Here is a 25,110-nt window from a genome sequence, read left to right as displayed (position 1 = left end):
CATCTGAGGCCGGCACGTTAGGGGTTTTTTTTAGAAATAGCAGTCAAAGGAAGTACTTATTTACTCAATATGTAAACTGTAGAATTCGCTGCCGGAGGGGGATGTTGATGGCCATGAGGCTTTAAAAGGAGGGCTAGATTTGTAGAGGAGAGGTCCATCAGTGGCTATTAGCCAAGATGAGTGAAGGGATCTTCCATCTACAGAGGCAGCAAACCTCTGAATACCAGTTTTAGGAGGTGACAGCAGGGGGAAGCCTTGGCCTCCACATCCTGTTTGTTTGGCCCTTTAGGGCAACTGGTTGGCCGCTGGGCGAACCAGGATTCTGGACTGTGGCTCAGTGGCAAAGCAGAAGGTCCCAGGTTCAATCCCCGGCATCTCCATCTAAAAAGGGTCCAGGCAAATAGGCGTGAAAAGCCTCAGCTTGAGACCCTGGAGAGCTGCTGCCAGTCTGAGTAGACAATACTGAGTTTGATGGACCGAGGGTCCGATTCAGTATAAGGCAGCTTCCTATGTTCATATGGACTATGATGGACCACTGGGTCTGGTTCTGCAGGCTCTGCTTGCATCCTTCCTTTCATATTGCATACACCGCAGGAAATGGATAGGATGTGGAAAGAATAATATTTGGATCTCACCGATGGGCAGACATGAAGGATCGAAGAATACAGGAATCTCAGAGCTCTGTCCACATGTGGGATCCCTGTCTTGTTCTTCTGCGACACGTAAAAACAGGAAAGAAATTAACTTTTGAATCGGCAGTTACTTGATAAATCTGGGAGTTCACCCGAATACTAAAATGAAGAGAAAAGAGATAATAGTATCAAAAAAAAAAGACCCATGATCGGGGGTAGAATTCTAGTAGGAGCTCCTTTGCGTGTTAGGCCATGCACCCCTGATGTAGCCGATCCTCCAAGAGCTTACAAGGCTCTTTTTTGTAAGCTCTTGGAGGATCGGCTACATCAGGGGTGCGTGGCCTAAAATGCAAAGGAGCTCCTGCTAGAATTCCGCCCCCCCCCCCGCCCATGATGTAGTCTTGTGCAGAGTTGCTGTGGTCTAAGCCAGCAGAGTTGTGGCCTGGATGGATTCCATCTGATCTCGGAAGCTAAGCAGGGTCTGCCATGGTTAGTACATGGATGAGAGACCACCAAGAAATTCCAGGGTCGCTATGCATAGAAAGACAATAGCATCAGTTAGTCTCTTGCCTTGAAAACCTTACGGGGTTACCGTAAGGCAGCTGTGACTTTATGCCACTGCAAACAGACATAAGCGAGTAGATTTCAGTGGGTTTATATTGGATGACCTCTGCACGGGATCATGCTGTCAGTTTCCTTGAACATAGCATACTTTAATAGAATTAAGTATTTATTAGACAAATCAAAGTGCTTGTGAGCTTGCTAAAAGCAAGATTATAATTTGCATATTAGGCCACACCTCCTGACGCCAAGCCAGCTGGAACTGCATCCCTGTGTGTCCTTGCTCAAAAAAATCCCCACTTACAGCTAGTTTCTGCTCTTAAATAAATATATGTTTGAACGTCCATGTATCACAACGGCACACTGAATACATGTTTAAAGGATTAATTCATTTTTTTCCGTATGAATATTCTGATCCTGAATAAGATTTGGAAACCGTAGACTATTGATCAAGAATTTGTTTCAATTCCTTTAAGAACATTTCTAGTCTGCTTTACTTCCCAAAAAGGGAGTAAAGTAACTAGAAGCGGAATAAATCTGGGAGAAGGGGTTTTTTTTTCCTTCCAACTTGTTCCTAATGGTTCTGTAATATGTAATATGCATTTCTTTGGTCACCAAATTACAGGATCCCCGAACAATCCAATTTCTTTGATCGTGTTTTTAAGTGGCTTATTAAGTAAGCTAACAGAGGCCTCAAATTATAGTATGTTTTGATGAACTATTTAAGAATCCGGATGAGAGCACCATACTGCGTGGCTTTTGCAATACGTGTTATGCTTTTGTTTTACTGCGCCCCTTCAAAAAAAACCCTATTTATTTATTTAAAAGACGACGACATTGGATTTATATTCCGCCCTCCACTCAAGAGTCTCAGAGCGGCTCACAATCTCCTTTATCTCCCTCCCCCACAACAGACACCCTGTGAGGTGGGTGAGGCTGAGAGGACTCTCACAGCAGCTGCCCTTTCAAGGACAACCTCTGCCAGAGCTATGGCTGACCCAAGGCCATTCCAGCAGGTGCAAGTGGAGGAATCAAACCTGGTTCTCCCAGATAAGAGTCCGCACACTTAACCACTACACCAAACACACCCATGCTGCCTTTCCACTCAAATAGGGTCCCCCAGCCAGACCAGGTATAAATTATGCCCTGGATCTCATATAATCAAAGCGGTGGAGAGCAAAGTCCAGCGTCCATTGATTTCCTTTGAAAATCTTGAAGGCCTTGAAGGAGTCAGGGGGCCACCCAAACCCTAGCGGAGAGCTAGCAAGGATGAGCTTTGTATTTTTATTTTCACTGAGATCACACTCTTGTCTTTCTTTCCTCCTTTTTGGCTGTCTTTCTTCTTTCAGGAGTTCACCATCTGGGCTGTAAGTAACGCGCAGTCGCGTGAACTGAGCAAACAGAATCCTTCCAAACCCTGACACACCTTCCACTTCCAGCCTCAGTCCTTTTTTGCACCTTCTGTCTGAGAAGAACTTCATCAGTCTTTTGACTTTTTTCCCCCTTTCTTTTCTTCCTTTCCCTCCCCACCATCAGCCTACCCCCTGAAGTCCTTTCTAGATGTTTCTTCTTGATCTATATGGAATGTTCCTTCAGTTCTGTCACTTGGCGAGGGATGACGAAGATGCCTTTCTTTCCCGCCGCTGTGTTTCTGTGTTGTTTCCAATCCATTGGTGCTGCAGTGGCAGTGGACATTCTGTAAGAAGAATTCCAAGCCATCCGTCAACGGTTTTTCCCACTGCAGTACTAGCCTGTTCTTTCCTCTCTCTCTCTCTCTCTCTCTCCCTCTTCCTCTCTCTTTCTCTCCCTTGGCTGCTTTCCCTTGGCCTAAGTGGATGAAGTTGTGATAACTCAGCGAGATTTTCTGTTGTGCTTGATCTAACCATGTGGTTGTGAGGTATGAGTAAAACATGGTTCTGTCAAGCACCACGGAACGTCGCGCAGCTTTCTACAGCATGGCAGGCTGCTGAGGCTTAAGTCAGGATTACACACTTCTAAAATTTAAAAAAAAAATTGAAGACGAAAACAGGGCTTTAAATTTTATGGTACTGAGATTACAGAGAGGGTCGTGAACAGTGAAGTGGGGAAGGGCGGGGGGGGGGGGGAGAACGGCAGTGAAATGGGATACGAGAATCTACTTAATCCTGAAACAGGAAAAAGATATCTCAAACAAGAATTAGCGGGGGGGGGGGGGTTTAATGTGTGTTTGACTGTAAAACGGAATAGATTGGCTGACAACTTAATCAGCAGAAAGTACAGCTGTGAAAAGCTCAAGCAGTTAACGTTATCCCACCGTGTGAATTTTCCCCCCAGCAAATTTCAAGCCCTCTGAAATTTAACCCTCTCTCAAACCTCAGTGTTCCTTCGTTATCACGAGATTTACTGAACCTTTCCCCGGATTACCTCGTTGTATGTGCTGCCGGTCTTGTCCCTTTCCTTCTGCGAGAAAAAATCAGTTTCCGTTACCTTCTCGGTGGACTTTATCACCTGTCTTTTGTTGTCGTTTGTTTCAATCCACAGGCACAGAAGACTACAGATCCAAACTAAGCGGAGATTGTTTCGCAGACCTAGCCTGCCCCGAAAAATGTCGCTGCGAAGGGACAACCGTCGACTGCTCCAATCAGAAGTTTAGCAAACTTCCTGACCACATTCCTCAATATACAGCCGAACTGTAAGTCTTGAGTCCTCAGAGGCATCCTAAGAGGGAATTGCTGGCAGCTCTCTGATGGTTGTAAATGGTGCTCCTTATTTTATGTTTTTGGAGGGTTCGTTGTAGACCTTATCTGGCCGCAGCTCATGTGTTTTGCATTTCTACAGCTTAGATCGCAAAAAACATTTAAGAAAAGAGAAAGGAAAATGTTGGATTGCTAATGTTTGGAAATGCTGGAAAGCCGGTGCTGCGCAAACTGCGTTGGCTCCCTATCGAGTACCGGATCCGTTTCAAGGTGTCGGTCCTTACCTTGAAGGCCCTAAGTGGCCTGGGACCTGCATATCTTGGGACCGCCTCTCCCCATGTGAGCCCCCCAGGCTTTGAGATCGCCTACACAACATCTTCTTGTGATCCCTGGTCCTAAGGACGCCCAGTTGACCTCGACAAGGGCCAAAGCCTCTTCAATCCAGGCCCCTCCCTGGTGGAATGAGCTCCCATTGGAGATCCGGGCTCTGTGGGACTTAGCTAAGTTTCGCAGGGCCTGTAAGACAGAGCTCTTCCGCCAGGCTTTTAATTTACCAGGCGCCCTCTGAAACCTTCCCCCAGCACTTTGCTATCCTCGTGCTTGAGTTTGTCAAGGGTCTGAGTGGTGTTAATGACCTGAAGCTGTGCTAAGTGGTGTTAACCAGTTGAAGTCATACCAACGGCTGAGCGGTGGCTCCTGGCTGTGTTATTGTTGGAGTTGTGACCCTCTATTTTATGTATTACGTTTATGAGATATGTTAAATTTGTTGTTTAACTGGATGTTTAATTTGTTATCGCTGCGATGTTTTAATGTTGTAAGCCGCCCTGAGCCTGCCTGGCGGGTTAGGGCGGGGTGTAAATCGCAAATTAAATTAATGTAAAACAGTCAAGAAGTTGGCACTCCCTGCGATAAGTTGCTCTGGTGCTATGTGGAAACTCATCTACCTTCTAAACAAGATTAGGTTTGGCAGATGGGGGAAGCAAAGCAACTCAACTTCCCAGTGCTGTGCTGGGGCAAAGGCTCCTACATAATTGGGAGGGTTGCCAGGTCAGTGTTGGAAAATACTTGAGGACTTTGGGGGTGGATCTGGGAGAGGGCGGGGCTTGGGGAGGGGAGGGGCCTCAGCATGGTACAATGCCACAGACCAAAGGTGACCAAACGACGGCTCGGGAGCCACACGTGGCTCTTTTGCACATATTGTGTGGCTCTTGAAGCCCTTACCACCCTATCAGCTGACTTGGAGAAGACATTTGTTTCTTTAAACCGCTTTGTCAAGGCAAACTGGCTGGCAGGTTGGAGAATGCATTTAAAGTTAAAAGTTGCTTTCTTTCTACCTCTCCTCCCTCTCCCCTCACCATCTTATTTCCTCCTCCCTCTCTTCCTCCCTCCCTCCCTCCCTCCCTTACTTCCTTCCTTCTTCCCTCCCTCCCTCATCTTGGGCTCTCAAACATCTAATGTTCATGTCTTGTGGCTCTCAAACATCTGATGTGTATTCTTTGTGGCTCTTCCATTAAGCAAGTTTGGCCACCTCACCATAGACTCCATCCTTCAAAGTAGCCATTTTTCTCCAGGAGGCAATAAAAGAAACAAACCCTTTGGTGTACTGGCTTAACGATGTTTAGTAAAACCTTTTTAGAACCATACAATCTTTTTATATGTTACAATGGTTCAGGAAAGGTCCATTCTCAAATTACAATATTACAAGGAAGGTCCATTCTCAATGAGCACCCAGATATAGGCTCATTTCATCAATAAGCTTCCTCAGGAGCAGTCCTTCCTATTTCCTTCAGGGTTATCAGCCTCTTGTAACAATTCAATGTTAATGCCCTCTGCAACATCATCCTTTTCTTCAAGTTCTCTCATCCACTCAATGCCACTTAAGTGTATATATTTATATTAGGAGCGTAAGCCAGTTTGGTGAAGTGGTTAAATGTGCGGACTCTTAACTGGGAGAACCGGGTTTGATTCCCCACCCCTCCTCTTTCAGCTGCTGGAATGGCCTTGGGTCAGCCATAGCTCTGGCAGAGGTTGTCCTTGAAAGAGCAGCTGCTGTGAGAGTCCTCTCAGCCTCACCCACCTCACAGACTGTCTGTTGTGGGGGTGGAAGATAAAGGAGATTGTGAGCCGCTCTGAGATTCGGAGTGGAGGGTGAGGTATAAATCCAATATCATCATCTTCTTCTTCTTCTTCTGAACTTCTTCTTAAACCAGATGCAAAACCCTTCTGTATTTTGTTGGCAAATAGCTCTCTACAATATTTTTATTAGAAGCAATCCGTTCCTTTTGATGGCAAAAATGCTCTCATGCTGTTTACAATTTTTATTTGGAGCAAGCCATTCCTTGGAGGTCCAGTTGCAACAGGGGCCACTTCAGTCTCTGTGCTTATAGTCCTTTTGGGGGTATCTGATTGGCCGTTGCGGGAAACAGGATGTTGAACTAGGTGGTCCATTGGTTTGGATGCCTTATACTTGTGTTCATATCTGTTCTTATTTGTTCTTATCTGGGGCAGTTATGCTTTGTATTCTTGATGCTTGGGGGGGCACAGTGGGAGGGCTTCTAGTGTCCTGGTCCCACTGGTGGATTTCCTGATTGTGCCTGGGGTTTTTTGGCCACTGTGTGACAAAGAGTGTTGGGCTGGATGGTCCATTGGCCTGCTCCAACATGGCTTCTCTTATGTTCTTAAGGCTGAACAGTGAGGAAGTGGGAGGGCTTCTAGTGTCTTGTCCCACTGGTGGACTTCCTGATGGCACTTGGGTTTTTTGGCCACTGTGTGACACACTGGGCGTTTTCGCACTCACCTTCAGCTGGCGCGACCCCCCTCTTCACCACGCAGGATCTGCGCGGATTTCGCACTAAATGCCGCGGAGCAGCCGGAAGAGCCGGAAGCTCCCGGCGCAAAAGCCGCTCAAACGTAAACCGCCAAAAAGCAGTTTCCATTTGCGCGGCTTTTGCGACGGGAGTTTCTGGCTCTTCTGGCTGCTCCACGGCATTTAGTGCGAAATCCGCGCAGATCCTGCGCGGTGAAGAGGGGGGTCGCGCCGGCTGAAGGTGAGTGCGAAAACGCCCAGAGTGTTGGAGTCGATGGGCCACTGGCCTGCTCCAACATGGCTTCTCTTATGTTCTTATGTACTTAATTCTCTTGTATAAAGTAGAACCAATGTAATGTCAGAGTGTCAGACAAGATCTGCAAAACCTAGGTTCAAATCTCCACCCTGCCATGGCAGATTGCTGGATGCCCTTGGGCCAGATATGCACTCTCAGCCTCAACTCGCATGGTTGTTGTGAGGATAAAATTGGGAAGAGGAGAATAATGTAAGCTGCTTTGGGGAGAAAGGCAGAGTGGAAATGAAATAAATAAATAGTTACATTTTTCTGGAAATATTCAAATATAAACCAGAGGGAAGAGCCCTATAGTATGTTTTTAAACTATCGTGTAACCCCTAGAACCTTCAACTTCATTATTATTATTGTTATTGTCGGGGCTTGAATTCATCAGGAGCTCATAGGAGCACAGCTTCTGAACCTCCAACCAGGGTCTGCATGCAGTGGGGAGTTCTCTCCCTGCTGCACACAGATCCTGGGGCATATGCAAATGAGACGTGCTACTGAGCTCTTGCACCAGAAACCAGTTTGGTGTAGTGGTTAAGTGTGCGGACTCTTATCTGGGAGAACCGGGTTTGATTCCCCACTCCTCCACTTGCACCTGCTGGAATGGCCTTGGATCAGCCATAGCTCTGGCAGGAGTTGTCCTTGAAAGGGCAGCTGCTGTGAGAGCCCTCTCCAGCCCCACCCACCTTACAGGGTTTGATTCCCCACTTCTCCACTTGCACCTGCTGGGATGGCCTTGGGTCAGCCATAGCTCTGGCAGAGGTTGTCCTTGAAAGGGCAGCTGCTGTGAGAGCCCTCTCAGCCCTACCCACCTCACAGGGTGCCTGTTGTGGGGGAGGAAGATAAAGGAGATTGTGAGCTGCTCTGAGATTCAAAGTGGAGGGCAGGATATAAATCCAATATCTTCTTCTACAAAATGATCTCTAGTTATTGTTATTGTTATTCGCAGTGTAAATGTATGTGTGCATGTTGCTCATACAGGCGACTCAACAACAATGAATTCACAGTGTTGGAGGCTACGGGGATCTTTAAGAAGCTTCCTCAGTTGCGCAAAATGTAAGTGTTTATATTGTCTTCTCGTTTTGGCAGCTTGCTGCTTTTGACAGCGTGATTTGGTTTTAGAAAATACGTTCGACAGGAGAACAAGAGAAGTACTTAAGATGAAACTGGTAACTTTCCCATTGATGGAGATCAGCATGGTCAATAATAATACTTCCTGTTACTGGTGGGCAGCCGTGTTGGTCTGAAGCAATAGAGCAAAGTCCAGTAGCACTTGCAAGACAAACAAAATTGAATGCTGGGTATAAGCTTTTGCGTGCATGCACACTTCTTCAAATACCGGAAGAAGTATGCATGCACATGAAAACTTATAGCCAGAATAAAGGCCTTTTTTGAGCAGGAATGCAGTTCTGGCTGGTTTGGTGTCAGGGGGTGTGGACTAATATACAAATGAGATCCTGCTGGGCTTTTTCAACAAACAAAGCCCTGGCCAGAATTAAACTTTCAATGGTCTTAAAGGTGCCGCAGGATTCAAACTTTGTTCTATTTTCTGGCATGGTTTCAACCCCTTCCAGTCTGTTGCCTGGACGTGCGATTACCTCTAGTGCGGTTATTGCAGGCACGGAGCAATTGCAGCAGGACAAAAAAGTTGCCTCCCTCATATTTCGTAACTTCCCTCGCTTTTGCCATAAACATGCAGTTCTGCTTCTTGGATCGCTTTTGAAGTCTGCTTTTCACTTCACCCTTCATTAAACATTCATGGGATGAATAAGTGAGTGAAAGTGTTTGTGCCCGCGTGTGTAAGGCAGACAAAATCAACTAAACTTAAATGACTGGGGGGGAAATGGTTTTGGTATCTGATGGGTTCCAGTTAATTTCACTGAATTTCTTATTCCAAAGAAAGGTTGGAAACTCAGCTAGCTGTTAAAAGTTATATTCAGGGGTAGAATTCTAGCAGGAGCTCCTTTGCACATTAGGCCACACACCCCTGATGTAGCCAATCCTCCCAACAGCTTACAAAAAAGAGCCTTGTCAGCTCTTGGAGGATTGGCTACATCAGGGGTGTGTGGCCTGATATGCAAAGGAGCTCCTGCTAGAATTCCACCCCTGGTTATATTAAAAAAAACAAACAACTTTTAAGCAGGAATTACTCTGATCAAAAAGAATACAAACTATTATTTAAATAACGTATGATTTTTTTTCTCAGAGTTGTAAAAATCCCCAGCCAGTAACAATCAATTAGAATATATCACCACAGGCATTGAAATATTCATATTACGCTATATTGTTCATATCTGAGGTAGAAAGACGGCAACATTTGTCTTTCCAGAGCAGCCAAGTGAGGATATTCCCTATGATGTCCGTGGAAGATACATTCAGTTTCAGTTTCAGTTTGGTTTATTACGGTCCATGACCCAATACACAGCAAAATGCAGGCCAACGACGACCACAGAAAAAAATGTAAAAATCAAGATAGGCCTAAATAGGTAAAACATAAAATATTTAAAAAATAAATGTGAAAATAAAATATGGGACATTAGCATGAATAATGAGATATGACAAATAATACAGTATTGGTCTAACATCTTCTAGCTTAATCGATCTAGTACATACGATAAAAAAAAATTAAAGATTATACAGCTCCATAAATATATTAACTAGAATACACTGGTTAAAATTACAATCTGTTACCTCGGCCTTGACTTGTAAGAACCATAGAATGCAATCTGATTGCATGGGAACAGAATTTGGCAACTTTATGCATGGTCTCTGTATTTGTATCAGTTTCAGTAGCATTTGTGGTGGTATACAAAGTACTCAGGCATTTAAGAAAAGATAAAATACAAGCTTGGAAATATTCAAAAAACAGTCAGTTCAAGATCCCTTCTTTACATAATCCTCATGAATTCTCCTAGCTGCTGCCATAAATTTGGCACAATTAATTGTGAATTGGGGGTTAAAATTTGATAACAGCATATTTCTGAGTTTGAAATCAGAAAACCCGAGACATCCCTCCAACAAAGAATAAATGTACCTGGCTCATATGCCTAGGTATAGGCCACACCCAAACAAAACATGGTCAGATACATTCAGAAATGCCAGTACGTGGGATTTGCAATAGCAAAGCATTTGAAGTCCATCTGAATTCAGTGGACACTTTGGTGAAATGAGCTAACGGGCTGGCTAAATTGTCAATATATTATTGCACTTGTTCAGGAATAGATTTTCTTTTGGTCTTTGGTAAAGAAGTCTGCTTTGTTTGGCTAGTTTGGGTCTCGAAGATCCAAGTTAGTCTGGAAGACCCAAGTTCAAATACCCACTCTGCTATGAAAGCAGAGGTGGCACGTTGGAGTAGGCTAGGTAGGCCGCCATCTAGCCTACAGGCGTGCCGGGCGCCTCTTCCCAGTGCACCGCTGTGCTGCTCTTGCCTTCCTGGGTCTGTGCAGACCCAGGAAGGTGAAAGTGGCAGGGCAGGGCAGCACCTGCACTGGGGAAGGCAGCTCCGAAGACACAGGTGTCACCCGGCCGCTTTCGCCTTCCCGAGTCTGCTGGGGCAGGGGCGCCAGAACCCGTGGTGCGCCGGCCCTGCATGGAAGCATGCTGAGCCAGTCACAGAATCTCTGCCTGACCCACCCTCACAGGGTGGTTGTGCGGGGAAATGAAGACCGATGTAAGCTACATCTGCTTCCCATTGGGGAGAAAAGTCGGGGTATAAATGCAGTCAGTCAATAAATAAGCCAAACGTTACTGTCTTGAAATACTGTCATTAGAACAGAGCCCAGTTTTGCCTTCTGTACGTTCTAAAAATACTTCCAGAACATTTTTCCCCCTTTTAACCCTCTGTTCCATGGATATGCGACAGAAACCTGAGCAATAACAAAATCACAGACATAGAAGAAGGCACCTTCGAAGGCGCGTCTGGCGTCAATGAGCTGCTGCTCACCAGCAACCGGCTGGAGAATGTTCGGCACAAAATGTTCAAAGGACTGGAAAGCCTGAAAACATTGTAAGTCTAGGCTATATATTTTATTTTCTTTCTCATTTCCTACATTGGGCCTTTTTCTCCTTGCGGTCTTGCAAATTTTCTGTTTTTGGGGAAAAATAACCTAGACGTTGGACGTGGACATGAGCTTTTATTGAGCCCTTGTCCTGTACATAATGTAAGAAAATGAATCGTGTATGTGGTCCATTCTCAGGCTGATTCCCCAGTAGACTTGTTCCAGCGTAGGAGCTCTTTTCCCCCCGACGCTTCTGTCCAATTTCGCACAAGCTTTTGTGGGGCCATGACTCGCCCTGCATCTTTCCCGTGGCAAGCAGAAACTGGTTGATTTGCTTGGAGAGACTTGAATTTTTTGGCATTCACACCCTTGTATCTGAGACGGATTTTGGAAGCTTGACAAAGCAATTGTGAAACAAGGCATTAGTACATCCTTGTCGCAATAATAGAGAGCCCCGTGGCGCAGAGTGTTAAAGCTGCAGTACTGCAGTCCTAAGCTCTGCTCATGACCTGAGTTCGATCTCCCGTGGAAGCTGGGTTTTCAAGTAGCTGGCTCGAGGTTGACTCAGCCTTCCATCCTTCTTAGATCAGTAAAATGAGTACCCAGCTTACTGGGGGGGGGGGGGGCGGCAAAGTGTAGATGACTGGGGAAGGCAATGGCAAACCACCCCATAAACAAAGTCTGCCATGAAAACGTTGTGAGAGCAACGTCACTCCAGAGTCGGAAACAACTGGTGTTTGCACAGGGGACCTTTCCTTTTTCCTTTTCCTTTCCTGTCACAATGATCGGACTGCTGGCTGCCTTACGAATTAAAACTTGGATTAACAGCGACATCGATCTTCTTCAGTGCATCATCGGACCTTTTGGCAAGAAAACAGCACTGAATTGCTTTAAAGTTGGACTTAATTTCCCACGGTTGTCTTGTGATGTTGCGTTTTGTATAAGTGACTGCATTGATTTTGCCTTTGATGTGATTTATAATACATCGATTTTGATAATACTGTTATTGTTTGATTTTGGTTGAGGCTGGTAATCGTGGACGCTTTGTGCTTAATTTTTTTCTACCTATTACCATGAGTCTCTTGTTGGGTTGCTCTTTCCTGTGACAAGCAGAAACTGGTTTTCAGAGGATCTTGCTTGCCGTGGGAAAGAGGCCAGGCAAGTTGCAGCCCCGTGGCAGCTTGTGCAAAATTGGATGGAAGCATCGGGGGGAAGAAGACTCTGACACTGGAACAAGCATAGTGGGGAATGAGTCCCAGTTAATCTGTCCAGTTGGAGGTTTTGTGTAAGCACTTGGCTGCGTATAATAAATGAAGCCAGTTCTGTTCACCAGGGTAGAAATGGGATGTATGCTGGGTGTATTTCTGGGTTTTCGGCTCTGACATATCCTTCCATCTATTCTTTAACTCAGAGATGAATCTGTATGCAATTTTTTTTATCATTGCCCCCCTCCAATACAATAGCTTTTTAAATTGGAGATTCTAACTACCGCCATTTTTGAAGCCATGTGGTTTTTTCTGGGGAATTCTTTTGGGTGGTGAAGGAAAATGAAAATCCACGGAAAAATAAAATATAAATATAGGTAATGGTTTCCCATTAAGACTAAACTTATTTTATTTAACAACATTGTTTATAATTTAGCGCATAAATAATACTACTTGGCATAATTATGAAATTTAAAAATACAAATACAAGAGAGCGAGAGAGCGCTGCTATCTGTTTTGTCCTGTGCAGCCTTGGCACCTGTTTCTTGGTTTTTGACCTCTGGGAGGTAGAGAAAAAAATAAATGTTGAAATTAGAAAAAGAAATCCAGATTTTGTGGTAAACAAGTTATTTGGACAAAAGTCACTAGCAGCATATCTGGATGAAAAATTAAAACATTATAACACCGAAAACATTGAACAGCTTAATTATCCTCATATTATACAATATTAATCACATTTGAACAGTGAACATTTCCTTGAAAATATGTTGGCTATATGCAGGGGTGGAATTCTAACAGGAGCTCCTTTGCATATTAGGCCGCACATCCCTGATGCAGCCAATCCTCCAAGAGCTTACAAGACTCTTTTTTGTAAGCTCTTGGAGGATTGGCTACATCAGGGGTGTGTGTCCTAATATGCAAAGGAGCTCCTGCTAGATTCCACCTCTGACTATATGTACAGTATACTTAGGTAAAACTATTGCCTAATGCTGTAAATTGTCTGACATAAAATGTTCATACTATACATTTTCAGTGAATAAAACCTTGTGTCCAAGAGTATCGCACTCATTCTAGAAGACTTTGGCAGGAGGAAGGGCAGGGCCAAGTCTTTTCCTCCATGCTGTTCTCCTGACCTGAAATGGCCCAAAAGAAGTCACTGTTTGCACAGCTGGGAAAAACAAATACATGCCTTTCCGGCTTTCCCAGTTCCCAGATGTTTCCCTAATGGGACAAATATTAGTTCCCCCAGGGCTGTTTAAAGTCAGGAAAATTGACCAGAGGGGAGAGCCAGTTCGGTGTAGTGGTTAAGTGAGCGGACTCTTATCTGGGAGAACCGGGTTTGATTCCCCACTCCTCCACTTGCAGCTGCTGGAATGGCCTCGGGTCATCCATAGCTCTCACAGAATTGTCCTTGAAAGGGCAGCTGCTGTAAGAGTTCTCTCAGCCCCAGCTATCTCACAGGGTGTCTGTTGTGGGGGAAGAAGATAGAGATTGTAAGCTGCTCTGAGACTCTGATTCAGAGAGAAGGGCGGGGTACGTCTACTGTCTTCGTCTTCTTCGGGCCCTCCCTTCCCTTGTTCCACTCCAGCACACCTGATATTTGGAGAGATCTAGATTTGTGTTGTCTTGCTTCACGTCCAATCTATAGGCTGTGCGTTTCATCCTAAAGTCTAATTAATATCGCCTGGGGCTTTTTTCAGTCTTAATTTTATCCTGTCTTTTTCATGAATTGAAGTAATAATTTCTTGCATACTATAAGCAGGTGTATTATGTTAATAATTTCCACATAATAGAAGCAGGTGTTCCTCAGAGTTCTGAAGAAGTGTGCAGTGACTCACAAATTGTGCTGGTTTTTAAGGTGCTGCCAGGCTCAGGCCTCGTTTGGGGCAGGAGCTCACAGGAGCGGAGCCTATCATTTTGTTTCGTTTATTAAATTTATACCCCGCCCTCCCCGCCAAGGCAGACTCAGGGCTGCTTACAACGTTAGTCATCATAACAGTCAAAGACTACTACATTGGTACCTCATAATAATAAAAGCAGTTAATAAAAACAATTTAAAGCGGTTGGTGCTGATAACATTTTGGCGTTATTCCGTTGCGATGACGTCAGTGTTTCCTGGATTCCTTCTGCCGATATAGGTCTCAAAGGTCAGCTCAAAGCAAGGCGGATGAGTGTGGTCTCATAGGCCTCGTGGAGCCGGGCGAGGTCCCGCAAGGCCCTAACCCAGGGGTGTCAAACTCATTCGTTGTGAGGTCCGGATCAGACATAAGTGAGACCTTGAGGGGGCGGGCCGTGTTGGGTTGGGCCGGGCCATATCGGGTGGGACCATGTGTGTACTTATTTAAGATTAGGTAGCAGAGATATATTTTACAAAGAATAATAATAATAATAATAATAATAATAATAATAATAATAATATTTTATTTTTATATCCCGCCCTCCCCGCCAGGCGGGCTCAGGGCGGCTAACAGACATGGGAGTCCCATGATTCACATAAAACAACAGACATGGGAGTCCCATGATTCACATAAAACAACATGAGCAATTCAAACATATCAATTACAAATAAGTTATTTAAAATAGGTAAAATATATAAAATAGGTGCTAAAATGCTGTAATCATAATGTACACAAGACGGCTAGATGTCCGCTCGTTGGGTTAATCAGGTTCTATCTCGAAAGCCAGCTGGAAAAGAAATGTTTTGCAAGCCCTGCGGAATTGGTTCAGGTCCCGCAGGGCTCGCACCATCTCTGGAAGGTTGTTCCACCAACGAGGGGCTAGTAGCCTTCAACCTAACTTCTCTTGGCCCAGGGATTGTTAGTAAGTTCTGAGAACTAGACCTCAGTGCTGAGAACACACATATATATATATAAAAACTTAAAACATGCTTAAAACGTCAGCACTCATTGGTCTTAAAGATGCTTCCTTTGTATTTCTCCCATGGGATCCAGGGAACTGGGCAAAGGAAGCTCTGGCTCTTTCCTTCCTTCCCTGGAGACTTGGGGAGGAGCCTCAGCCGATAGAAGGAAGACAGGCTTGGCTCAGTAGCTTTGCTGTGCAATTGAGAGAGCCTGGCAAAGCAAGCTATTCTTTCCTTCTTCCTCCCCAAGGGAGGAGCCTCAGCCTATGGAGAAAACTGAGGCTTTGCTCTGTAGCTCCTGTGCAACTGAGCAAGCCTTGCAAAGCAAGCTGTTATGCAAAAGGAAGCAGGATATAGGGAGAAGGAAGCAGATGACAGCCAGTTGCTCGGGGGCCTGAGAGGAGCCCTCCAGGGGCCTGATTTGGCCCCCGAACTGCATGTTTGATACCCCTGCCCTAACCTCTTCCGGCAGCTGGTTCCGATCACACATGTCCCAAGAAGGAACGTGCAGTTCAAGTTGAATGCAGCACCAGAAAGCTCCTCACTTCTGGAATATCACACTGTTTTCGTCACCTATAAAGAACTGTAGACAGATGAAGTTGCGCGTGATGTCTCCTTCACAAGACAACCGATTAATTGGTTCATCTTTCCCCTCAGGATGCTACGGAGCAATCGCATCAGCTGCGTGAGCAACGACAGCTTCACCGGCCTGAGTTCTGTCCGACTGCTGTCTTTGTACGACAACCAAATCACCACAATTGCGCCAGGCGCCTTTGACACCCTGCATTCCCTCTCCACGCTGTAAGTTTGCTTGTGTTTTTTTTCGCACTTGTAACCTGTTGTCAACGTCGGTATGAGCCTCCGTTCATTCTCTTTGTGTGTAGAAACAGAGAGAACGAATAAATTACGCAAATGGAGGAGAAGCGAATTGGCAGCGTCATTAAAGTAAACAGAGAGAATAGATATATAAAATATAATGTTACCGTCAGCAGAACACAAATGTGTCAATGGTAAAGAAAAAAAAACAAAACCCAGGAGCGTAACTGAACGATTTTCATGAAGGGATGAAAATCACATTAATTAGCAGAGAGGGAAAATGTGGATTTTTGGGAGCCATCCCTGATATATATTCACTGGCTCGCATTTCTCCTAAAGTGAAACACGACACCATTTTTAATATGTGGCTAAACCTTCCCTTGAAACCCTGTAGCATGTGAACAAAACATTCCAGATACAGCCGCTGCTTCCTCTTGGTGCTTTTATTCTGGCTGGAATCAGCAGAGGTTTGCACATGCTGCAGTTCTCACAGATACTGTGTTTCGGGGAGAGTTTTTATTTTATTTTTTTTTATTTCGTATATTTATAGTCCGCCCTTTCCCATAATGGGCTCAGGGCGGATCACAAGCGCGATAAAACAGTAAAACGGTTAAAAATCCAACAATAACAACCATAAAACGAGCAATCGAGCAGCATAAACGGAGCAGTGCATTTTTCAGACTGAGACATAGATGTCGTGAGCAATGTGTTCCCTCTAAGCTGCAGAGTCTTGCGAGCAAAAATTCTACTTTGGGAGCTACTGGCGTCAAAGTTGTGAGAGACTGGCATTAAAGTTGTGAGCTACTGCATAAATTAGTGTGCTCTAGGGTCATCTTCTTGAGCTAAGACAAAAATGTGTGAGCTGGAGGCTAAAAATCTGTGAGCTAACATAAGAACATAAGAGAAGCCATGTTGGATCAGGCCAATGGCCCATCCAGTCCAACACTCTGTATCACACAGTGTCCAAAAATTTATATATATATATATATATATATATATATATATATATACACACACACACACACACACACATATATATATACATATACATACACACTGTGGCTAATAGCCACTGATGGACCTCTGCTCCATATTTTTATCTAACCCCCTCTTAAAGCTGGCTATACTTGTAGCCGCCACCACCTCCTGTGGCAGTGAATTCCACATGTTAATCACCCTTTGGGTGAAGAAGTACCTCCTTTTATCTAGCTCACCCTAACTCAGCTTAGCGGGAACACTGGTCATGAGTGTCACAGATGTCATAGCAGTTGGCCTGATAGCTAACAATCTGAATAGCTGGTCAGCGCAGGGAGGTCTGTTAGATGATACAACCAGCAAGATGAGGACTCCCGTTTGCCTCAGCCGAAAGCCTGGCGGAATAGCTCCATTTTGCAGCCCTATGGAATGGTAGTAAGTCCGGTAGGGCCCGAATCTCCGTGGGGATTCTACCAGGTTGGGGGCAGGGCCAAAAAGGCCAGACGTGGTCAGAAGCAGGTCTTTTTTTTTTGAGCAGGAACGCACAGGAACGGAGTTCCGGCTGGCTTGGTGTCAGGGGGTGTGGCCTAGTATGCAAATAGTCCATGCTGAGCTTTTTCTACAACAAAGCCCTATGTGAAACAATGGTGATGTCAGGGGGTGTGGCCTAATATGAAAATGAGCTCCTGCTGGGCTTTTTCTGCAAAAAAAAAAAGCCCTAGTCAGAAGATGTTGATTTGCTGAGCATAGTAGTCTCCGGGGCTCATATGGGGAGAGGCGGTCCCGTAGGCATGTCGATCCCAAGCCGCGCAAGGCTTTAAATGTCAATATGAGTACCTTGAAACGGATGTGGTACTTGCTGAGAGTTAGGGCACTTTAGATGGAACCCTTGGACCTCTCGCCCTGGTTGGGCACTGCTCCCTGCTCGGCCGGAGCGGACGGAGGATCGGGGCTATCTTGCTGCGGACCCGCGGCAGCGGGCGCCTCTGTGCTCTGCCCTTCCGTTGGTTCTTCTTGCATGGTGCGGTGCCGTATCTGGTCAATATGCCTCCGCAAGAGGAGGCCACCCTCCAAAGATCCATAAGAGCTTGCCTATGCACATGGAACTCCTGTCTTCATATGCCTCCCCAGGCCTTTTTTTGTATCAGGAACTCGTTTGCATATTAGGCTACACCCCCTCTGATCTAGCCAATCTTCCTAGAGCTTACAGGGCTCTCTTACAGGGCCTACTGTAAGCTCTTGGAGGATTGGCTAAATCGGGGGGGGGGGGTGTAGCCTAATATGCAAAGGAGTTCCTGCTACAAAAAAAAACCCCCCTTACCTCCCCATTCACTTCCATGTTAGGTGGCTGCACAGCATTCACGGCAGAGGGGGGCCCATATCAAAAATCATTGAGCAATGATAGTTTGTCATTCACCACAGTTCCCACGCCGTTCTCGTAATTGCCTCCTAAATTGCAAGGCTGGAAATGTACCTACATAGTGACTTCTGGAATGGGGAGCTGATCTCGGTAATAGGTCCAGAGCATCCTGTCCCACAAATAAGAGCCCATACAGGGTTTTTTTTTTCCCTGAGGAGTGGAGGGCAATGAAATAACAGGGATGACAGGCAAAGCAAGAGCGGACAAAGTTCAAGCCAGAGCTGGAAGTGAGGTCCTCATGGATACCCACTGTGAGGAATTAGGCCAAAACTCTGCAGTGTGTTTTTAATAGCTGGGTATTCCTTGAGCCTGCTTGCTTTCCCCCACAACCTGACAGCAGCTGCAGGGAATTTATTGAACTCCAAAGGAAGTTCTGGCCATCACATTTTAAAGGGACTACACTTTTTAAATGCCTTCCCTCCATTGGAAATAATGAAGGATAGGGGCACCTTCTTTTGGGGCTCATAGAATTGGACCCCCTGAGCCAATCCTTTGGAAACGTGGAGGGTATTTTGAGGAGAGGCACTGGATGCTATGCTGAAAATTTGGTGCCTCTACCTCAGAAAAACAGCCCCCACAGAGCCCCAGATACCCGTGGATCAATTCTCCATTATATCCTATGGGAATTGGTTTCCATAAGGAATAATGGAGTGCCCAACAGACATTTCTCTTTCTCCCCCCCCCCCACTTTCTGATGATCCTGAAGCGGGGGGAGGGCCTCTAGACTGGGGGATCCCCTTCCCCCACCTGGGGATTGGCAACCCTAGAAAGAAAAGAAGGGCCGGGATGCTCGAAAATGTGATGTCTGCTAGCTGTTCAGGAATTTCCTAGAAGAGAACGAAAGTGTGACACATTACACCCAGTGACTAATTTGCACATATTAAAGATGGCATGTTTATAAATAACGAAATTGCCAAGAGGCCTGCACTGAAATAGGGAGATGCCAAAAATACTGAGACTTTAGAGGTAAATTCATTTTTATAACTGGCATGTAATCCGCTCAGCTGTCAGTCTAGATGGGAAACCTGTTCTCTGGAGCAAATAAAAGATGGAAATCTCGAGGAGGCAAATTAATGAAAGCGCTGTTGTCAGGTTATGGCTAATAATATAATCAGCCTTCATCTCGGTAATTAATTACTGTATTATGGAGAGTTGTAAGCCTGACATCCAGTCGGATCTGTGACACCATTGGATTATTTCTAAATAAGACGTTTCAGGATTTCTCAGCTGAGACCAAGAATTGCTATCCTGAATTTTTGTGGAGCGTGAAGGCTTTTCGAGGGAGAATTTCATCATTGTTGCTCGTGGCGCGGAACGTACAAATGAGCATGTGCAGGCAGGGTAAAGGAGAGTGAAGGGGGTTAGTGAAATCTGCTCCTGGTATTTATTTCCAGACCAATTCTACTGCCCAAAAGAGCCAGTTTGGTGTAGTAGTTAAGTGTGCGGACCCAGTGTTATCTGGGAGAACCGGGTTTGATTCCCCACTCCTCCACTTGCACCTGCTAGCATGGCCTTGGGTCAGCCATAGCTCTGGCAGAGGTTGTCCTTGAAAGGGCAGCTGCTGTGAGAGTCCTCTCAGCCCCACCCGCCTCACAGGGTGTCTGTTGTGGGGGAGGGAGATAAAGGAGATTGTGAGCCGCTCTGAGACTCTGTCCTTGAAAGGGCAGCTGCTGTGAGAGCCCTCTCCAGCCCCACCCACCTCACAGGGTGTCTGTTGTGGGGGAGGAAGGTAAAGGAGATTGTGAGCCGCTCTGAGACTCTTTGGAGTGGAGGGCGGCATATAAATCCAATATCTTCTTCATCTTCTTTAAAAAAAAATATCTCCCCCCCTTCCCCCTTTTTGGTAAACATGTTTATAGGAATGCTTTTCTTACTTGAAATCGCCCTACCGTGTTCTTCCCATGTTCCTCTCAGAAACCTCTTAGCCAACCCTTTCAACTGCAACTGCCACTTAGCGTGGCTTGGAGAGTGGCTGCGGAAGAAGCGCATTGTGACGGGGAACCCTCGCTGTCAGAAACCTTACTTCCTGAAAGAAATCCCAATACAGGATGTTGCCATTCAAGATTTTACTTGTGATGATGGTAAGAAACGCAGTTGTTGTTTCAGTTTCATAAGAAACAAAGAAACGGAATGCTAATCTCTTCTGTTATGCTGATCTTCTAAAGCAGGGGTCCCCAACCCCTGGGCCGCGGACCGGTACCGGTCCATGGTCTGTTAGCAACTGGGCTATGCATAGCGCCCCAGACAGCCTCGCCACCCTGCCCCCTCCCTGCAGTGCCTCCTCCTCCCTCTGTTCTTCACAATTTTAAGGTCGGGGAAGGGGTGGTGAAGCGCCGAGTTCCTGGGATCTTTAAAGATCAAACCCCCCACACACACACCGATCAGATCATCGGAGGGGGAAACCGAACTGAAGGCTGGGCTCTTATGCCCCTCTGGCATGCTCACAATCACCGCTGAGGGCAGCAGCGGCAAGAGACCTGCTGAAAAAGCGCCACTGCCCTTGCCTCCTCCCCACTTCCTTCCCACGCCCAGGAAGAAAGTGGGAAGGAGGCTGAAGTGGTGACGCTTTTTCAGCAGGTTACTCGCTGCTGCTGTCTGCAGCGCTGCTCATGAGCATGCCAGAGGAGCATTGGAGCCCAGCCTTTGGCACAGTTTTTCCCTGTCGGGGGGGGGGGGGGGTCGGCCTTTAAAGAGCCCAGGAATGCGGAACTTCACTGTCCCTTCCCGGACCTTAACATTGTGAATTGCGGAGGGAGGAGGAGACTGGGGAGGCAAACATGGGTTTGCCTAAGGGGCAGGGCTGGGGGTGGGGGCAATTTGGCGCCCCCACCTTGCCGGCCCTGGGACCACAGTGGGGGGTCCGGTCCTGGGGCTGCAGAGTGAGGCAGAGACCTTTGCCCACTCCTCATTTAAAGAACCCTATGGGGGGGAAGCGATGGGGTGTAGGCAGCCTGGAGCAGCGAAGACCCTAGCACCCCCACCCTCACTGGTCCGTGGAAAAATTGTCTTCCACAAAACCGGTCCCTGGTGCCAAAAAGCTTGGGGGCCACTGTCCTAAAGCCTCTTCCAGTGTTAATTCAGTGTTTCATTCCTGTGTTGCATCAGTGATATTTGTCAGAGGTCACATGTCCTAGTAAAATGGCTTGTTTTCTCAGAAACAAGATAGGAAGGGTGTGAGCCGAAGGCCTGCTGCTGTTTTCTCTTGCCTGTCATAATGAAGGACTTTTTTGCATTCTCATTTTCCTCACTTGTAAATTCCTGTTTCTTTGGGAGGGGCAAGGGATTCTGTTGTGTTCTGTTCTTCTAGTGGTCTATTTGCTGTTACACCACTTTATGTCTGGCATAAAAAGCTACAATTTAAATCTGCAGACAGCTTCGGCGAACATCAACAGGTGTACTATCGAATTGACCATTAGGTGGGGTAAAACACCTGCAGAGCAGAAAACCCCAACCAAACAGGAACGTTCAAGCGAGGAAAATGAGAATATGGAAAAGCCCTCTACTACCATGTCTGAGTTCCATCTGAGCAAGGAATATTATAGGATTTCTATACAGAAACGGAATGGAGAAAAACTACCTCCCTTTCATACTGAATTGGTTTGTCATTACGCAGCTAATAGTAAAAAATACACATAAATGCCTTAAGAGTCTTTGGCTCAGTTCAGACATTACATGAAAATATGATTTAATTAAAATACGGTTAATGAGGTTGTCTAAATACAGGGCACTCAACTAGCTTTGGTTAGTTTGGAGCTGACAGAACAGGATTTGAGCCAGTTTGGTGTAGTGGTTAAGTGCCTGGACTCTTATCTGGGAGAACCGGGTTTGATTCCCCACTCCTCCACTTGCACCTGCTAGCATGGCCTTGGGTTAGCCATAGCTATCGCAGGAGTTGTCCTTGAAAGGGCAGCTTCTGGGAGAACTCTCTCAGCCCCACCCACCTCACAGGGAGTCTGTTGTAGGGGAGGAAGGTAAAGGAGATTGTGAACTGCTCTGAGACTCTGAGATTCGGAGTGGAGGGCGGGATATAAATCCAATATCATCATCACCATCATTACGCAGCTAATAGTAAAAAATACGCATAAATGCCTTAAGAGTCTTTGGCTCAGTTCAGACATTACACGAAACTATGATTTAATTAAAATACGGTTAATGAGGTTGTCTAAATACAGGGCACTCAACTAGCTTCGGTTAGTTTGGAGCTGACAGACCAGGATTTGAGCCAGTTTGGTGCAGTGGTTAAGTGCCTGGACTCTTATCTGGGAGAACCGGGTTTGATTCCCCATTCCTCCACTTGCACCTGCTAGCATGGCCTTGGGTTAGCCATAGCTATCGCAGGAGTTGTCCTTGAAAGGGCAGCTTCTGGGAGAACTCTCTCAGCCCCACCCACCTCACAGGGAGTCTGTTGTAGGGGAGGAAGGTAAAGGAGATTGTGAGCTGCTCTGAGATTCGGAGTGGAAGACGGGATATAAATCCAATATCATCATCACCATCATTACGCAGATAATAGTAAAAACATACGCCTAAGAGTCTTTGGCTAAATTCAGACATTACACAAAACTATGATTTAATTAAAATATGGTAATGTGGTTGTCTAAATACAGGACACTCAACTAGCTATGGCTAGTTAGGAGCTGACAGGCCAGGGTTTGAAGTTGGTTCATTAACCATAGTTAAGCCTTTGTTCTGTGCTTATAGGCCATCAGGTATTGTACTGCGTAAATATGGTATAATAAAAAAAACACCTGGGCCTTGATTTTTTTTATTTAAAAAAAACTGTGAAATTAGACCTGAGAGACTTTTGAATTTTTCTTTTTCTGGAATCCCTTGCATGTTGCATAGCAAATTGCTTTTGAAATTGGGCTGATTTCAAATCAGTTTATGATATATCATGAGTGTCTGTGTGCACATGCATAATTATTCAAAGGCAAACCATGGAAAATCCCTTGCACTGGCCTAAAAACGTCATTGGACATAAGAAGAGCCATGCTGCAACGGAGCAGAGGTCCATGTAGTCCAGCATCTCATGTTGAGGCCAGCCAGATCCTCTGGAGGACCAACAAACCGGTCATAGAGCCTTTGCCTTCTAGTATTGATATTCAAAGGTTTACTGCCTCAATATAAGGAGATTCCCTTTACTTGCTAAGGCTAGTAGCCACTGATAAACCTATTCTCCATGAACCTGTCTAATCCCCTTCTAAAGCTATCTATGCTTGTGGCCATCGTTACATCGTCTGGCAGTGAATTCCACCTTCTTCCTTTAAGTACTTCTTTTAAGTTCAGCTCACGAATTCTCGCCACGAAGACTGTGGTTGAGTTATTTGCGCAAAGACCTTTTTTCTTCAGCAGCTGTGGCATCAAGGGGATGTTAGCTCAGCGCAGAGGGTTAAAATAGGAGATGGGAGATCCAGGTTTGAATACAGTAGAGCAGGGGATTGCAATACACACTGTCCTTCTTGCTCCTTGGAATAAGGGCAAAATTAAAAGGTACTAAATAAAATCCTATAAGCCAGGGGTGGCCAACGGTAGCTCTCCAGATGTTTTTTGCCTACAACTCTCATCAGCCCCAGCCAGCATGGCCAATGGCTGGGGCTGATGGGAGTTGTAGGCAAAAAAAAAACATCCGGAGAGCTACCGTTGGCCACCACTGATACAAGCAGTCTCCAAACTGCTTGAAATACATTATATCCTTGGAAAACATAACTGGTTGGCATTATAGGGACTTGCAAGTTATGGCTTATGATTTCTGTTTACCAGGATACTTGCAAGCAGAAATTTCGTGTAAACCTAGGATGCAATACCATGGTCTAAATGGTCTCAGATGAGAAAGACTTAAACATTTGGGGGTTTTTTTTATGAACTAGGAAATGACGACAACAGTTGCTCGCCACTTTCCCGCTGCCCTGTAGAATGTACTTGCCTGGATACTGTAGTTCGTTGCAGCAACAAAGGCCTGAAGACTTTGCCCAAAGGTATCCCAAAAGATGTGACCGAGCTGTAAGTAGTGCATGCTTTTTCTTGAGTTATGTGCCAGTAGTGATGCATGTTGCAACAGTGACAGGAGCGGGGGGTCATTTTGTAGAAAAAATAGGTAGTGGAGCTCATTAGCATAACTCGTTAGCATATGCCACCACCACCCCAGCCAAAAGCAACCCAATGCAAGAAAGGAGAGCCCCGGGCGAGTGAGGCCTGCTTGGCCTGGCTAGAGATCCAGTCAGCCCAAGTGGACTTCGCTCACCTGGGGCTCTCCTTGGCTGCCCCTACCCCAGTCAAGAGTCCAGCAAGCCACCCGCCACCAAAATCACATAAGAAGTGGAGAAAAGGTGGCGTGGGCTTCTCCAGGGGTTAATAAGGGCTGCTGGGGGTGTGGCAAAGCTCCTGGTCTCTGGCTGGCTGCCCGCTCTCCTAATCCAGGGATTGTTATGGAGCTGCATCTACTGTTCAATGGGCAAGGTATGTGGGGAGGAAGAAGGGGAACCCTCACAAAGGTTCAGGAGCCATGCTCCTGTGAGCTCCTGCTGAATCTGAGGTCTGGACAGGAGTGATTCTGGGGGGTGTAGCCAGGAGCAAGGTTGTGACAAGCATGTCTGAACTCCAAAGGGAGTTCTGGTGGTCTCATTTAAAGGGAAAGGACGCCTTTTAAATGCCTTCCCTACATTTGGAAATGATGGAGGTTAGGGGCATCTTCTTTTGGGGTTCATAGAATTGGACCCCCTGTTCCAATCTTTTTGAAACGTGAGGGGTGTTTTGAGGAGAGGCAACAGATGCTATGCTGAAAATATGGTGCCTCTACCTCAGAAAACAGTCCCCTAGAGCCCCAGATACCCTTGGATCAATTCTGCATTATATCCTATGGGAATC

At 45.9% G+C, this 25,110-nt stretch overlaps 1 protein-coding gene across 10 annotated transcripts in view; it reads left to right on the top strand.

The window, feature by feature from the left end:
* The window catches only part of SLIT2 (slit guidance ligand 2), a 482,157-nt gene that overhangs the window by 390,501 nt on the left and 66,546 nt on the right, over positions 1-25,110 (top strand). For all 10 annotated transcript variants that reach the window (XM_060246235.1, XM_060246233.1, XM_060246234.1 and 7 more), the window contains 6 exons: positions 3,714-3,864; positions 7,957-8,031; positions 10,838-10,981; positions 15,696-15,839; positions 20,164-20,330; positions 24,114-24,246. In XM_060246235.1, the coding sequence (XP_060102218.1) occupies positions 3,714-3,864; positions 7,957-8,031; positions 10,838-10,981; positions 15,696-15,839; positions 20,164-20,330; positions 24,114-24,246 (814 nt within the window). The remainder of the gene's footprint in view (positions 1-3,713; positions 3,865-7,956; positions 8,032-10,837; positions 10,982-15,695; positions 15,840-20,163; positions 20,331-24,113; positions 24,247-25,110) is intronic.

The sequence above is a fragment of the Heteronotia binoei genome, chromosome 9 (assembly GCF_032191835.1).
Source record: "Heteronotia binoei isolate CCM8104 ecotype False Entrance Well chromosome 9, APGP_CSIRO_Hbin_v1, whole genome shotgun sequence".
NCBI lineage: Eukaryota > Metazoa > Chordata > Lepidosauria > Squamata > Gekkonidae > Heteronotia > Heteronotia binoei.
Note: the sequence above shows the minus strand (reverse complement) of the source record. Positions and strands in the feature narration are given on the sequence as shown.